Source organism: Chinchilla lanigera, unplaced genomic scaffold, assembly GCF_000276665.1.
Source record: "Chinchilla lanigera isolate Chin_1 unplaced genomic scaffold, ChiLan1.0 scaffold00013, whole genome shotgun sequence".
Lineage (NCBI taxonomy): Eukaryota > Metazoa > Chordata > Mammalia > Rodentia > Chinchillidae > Chinchilla > Chinchilla lanigera.
The window spans coordinates 16,696,095-16,697,893 of record NW_004955414.1 but is presented as its reverse complement, the minus strand read 5'-3'; the positions used below and the strand labels follow the sequence as shown (position 1 = coordinate 16,697,893).

Below are 1,799 nucleotides of genomic sequence, written 5' to 3'. Positions count from 1 at the left end.
AATTTGTCTACTCACATATTTTGCCATTTTATATTGAAATGTTAGATTTTTTTCTTCTAAAGTTCAACAGCTGTTTGTATATTTAAGTACTCTTTTTCCTGTGGTATGCCTTTTACTTGTTTGACTTTGCTTATGAGTTGCTTTTTGTTTGTTTGTCGTGTTTTTATTTTCCCCATGCATATAGTTTTTTGCTTTAGTAAAATTTGTATAGAACAACCTAGACTTCTATAGAGTGAAAATTAATTTTGAGGGTATAGCTTCACAGTAGAGGATTTGCCTAGCATTGGGAGGGCCCTGACTTCAATCCCCAGCACCACAAATAGTACAATAAGATTAACATTGTTCCACTGTGTCAGAAGGAGAGTATGGGATCAACGTATGAAAATCACTGTTGGAGCTGTCTAACTGAATTTTATTTTATATTCATAAATTTATTCATTCAACAATATGTATTGAGATTCTACTCTGTGCTAAGCCTTGTTATTTGGTATCCTAGAAGCAGAATGAGCTGCATTTAAAGATCAAATGAACCTGTTACAACCTGGGTTTTGAGATACACAATTTTGGTGATGGCTGCCTTGACATCCTTGTTTCTCAGGGTATAAATGAGTGGGTTGAGGATTGGTGTAAGGATAGCGTAGGCTACATTGCCCATGATGTGGAAGTCGAGGGGCAGGTCAGCCCTGTAGGCCACATAGGCTACGGCAATGGATGAGTAGTAGGTGCCCACCACCAGGAGGTGGGAGCTGCAGGTGGAGAAGGCCTTTGCATGTCCTTCTTGGGATTTGATGCGAAGCACTGAGGCCAGAGTGTGGGCATAGGAGAGAAGCACCAGGAGGAGGGGGAGGAAGGACACCACCATGGCAATGCAGAAGCCCATGAGGGTCTGGGGGGTGGTGTCAGAGCAGGAAGCCTGGACCAGAGCCAGGTGGTCACAGAAGCAGTGGTAGATGTAGGCAATGTTGTTATATGCCATCTTGGAGGTCTTTACCACTGCTGTGATGGGCAGGAGGAGGGCAATGAGCCAGGCACTGGCTGCCAGCGCAGCATTGGTCTGTGGAGTCATGTGGACCGGGTAGTGCAGTGGGCGGCAGATGGCTACATAGCGGTCATAGGCCATCACCACTAGGATGAAGGCTTCAGAGCATGTAAAGCTTTGGAAGAGGTACATCTGCAATAAGCATGAAGGAAAGCTAAGGAAGTGGTCCCCAAGCAGGAACAGGGACAGCATCTTGGGGACAGTGGTTGTGGTGAAAAGGATGTCCAGTGCTGAGAGATTGATCAGAAAGAAGTACATGGGCTTATGGAGACTGGGTTCTGCTACCACGGCCACCAGGATCAGGGTGTTACCCATAAGGATGAGAAGATAGAAGAGGAGGAAAATAAAAAATACAGGCAGGAAGAAAGTCTCTGGAAGAGAGGGTATGCCCACCAGGTAGAAGATGGGTGAACCATGTACTGATCCATTACAGGTTGTTTCCTTCATAGTGAGACAGAGCTGGATTTCAGGGAGACAGGTAGCTAGAATATTTGTACATCAGGAGAATCTGAAAGCCAAAGAAACAAAGACAGTAAAAATTCTATAATGTTTATAGTTCATATATACATAATTATTTACAAACAACTCTAAAAATTGGTGGTGGTCTGTGGTGTTTACTTCCACCTTGTAAACCCAAAGTTTTACAAATATTTATCACTTAGTTAATAGCCTACTAAGTGGGAGGCTTTATGCTGTTTAGGTGATTGAGATGAAAGTGAAAAAAAAGGCACAATTCTTGTTTCCTAGAGTTTACATTTTA

The 1,799-nt window shown here is 43.0% G+C and overlaps 1 protein-coding gene across 1 annotated transcript; it reads right to left on the bottom strand.

Moving 5' to 3' along the window:
- Window positions 1-514: 514 nt before the first annotated feature.
- LOC102029281 (olfactory receptor 2AT4) lies at window positions 515-1,486 on the bottom strand. The gene has a single exon (XM_005379897.2). It carries the CDS (start codon window positions 1,484-1,486, stop codon window positions 515-517), a length of 972 nt encoding a protein of 323 aa, XP_005379954.1.
- Between the last annotated feature and the right edge of the window lie 313 nt (window positions 1,487-1,799).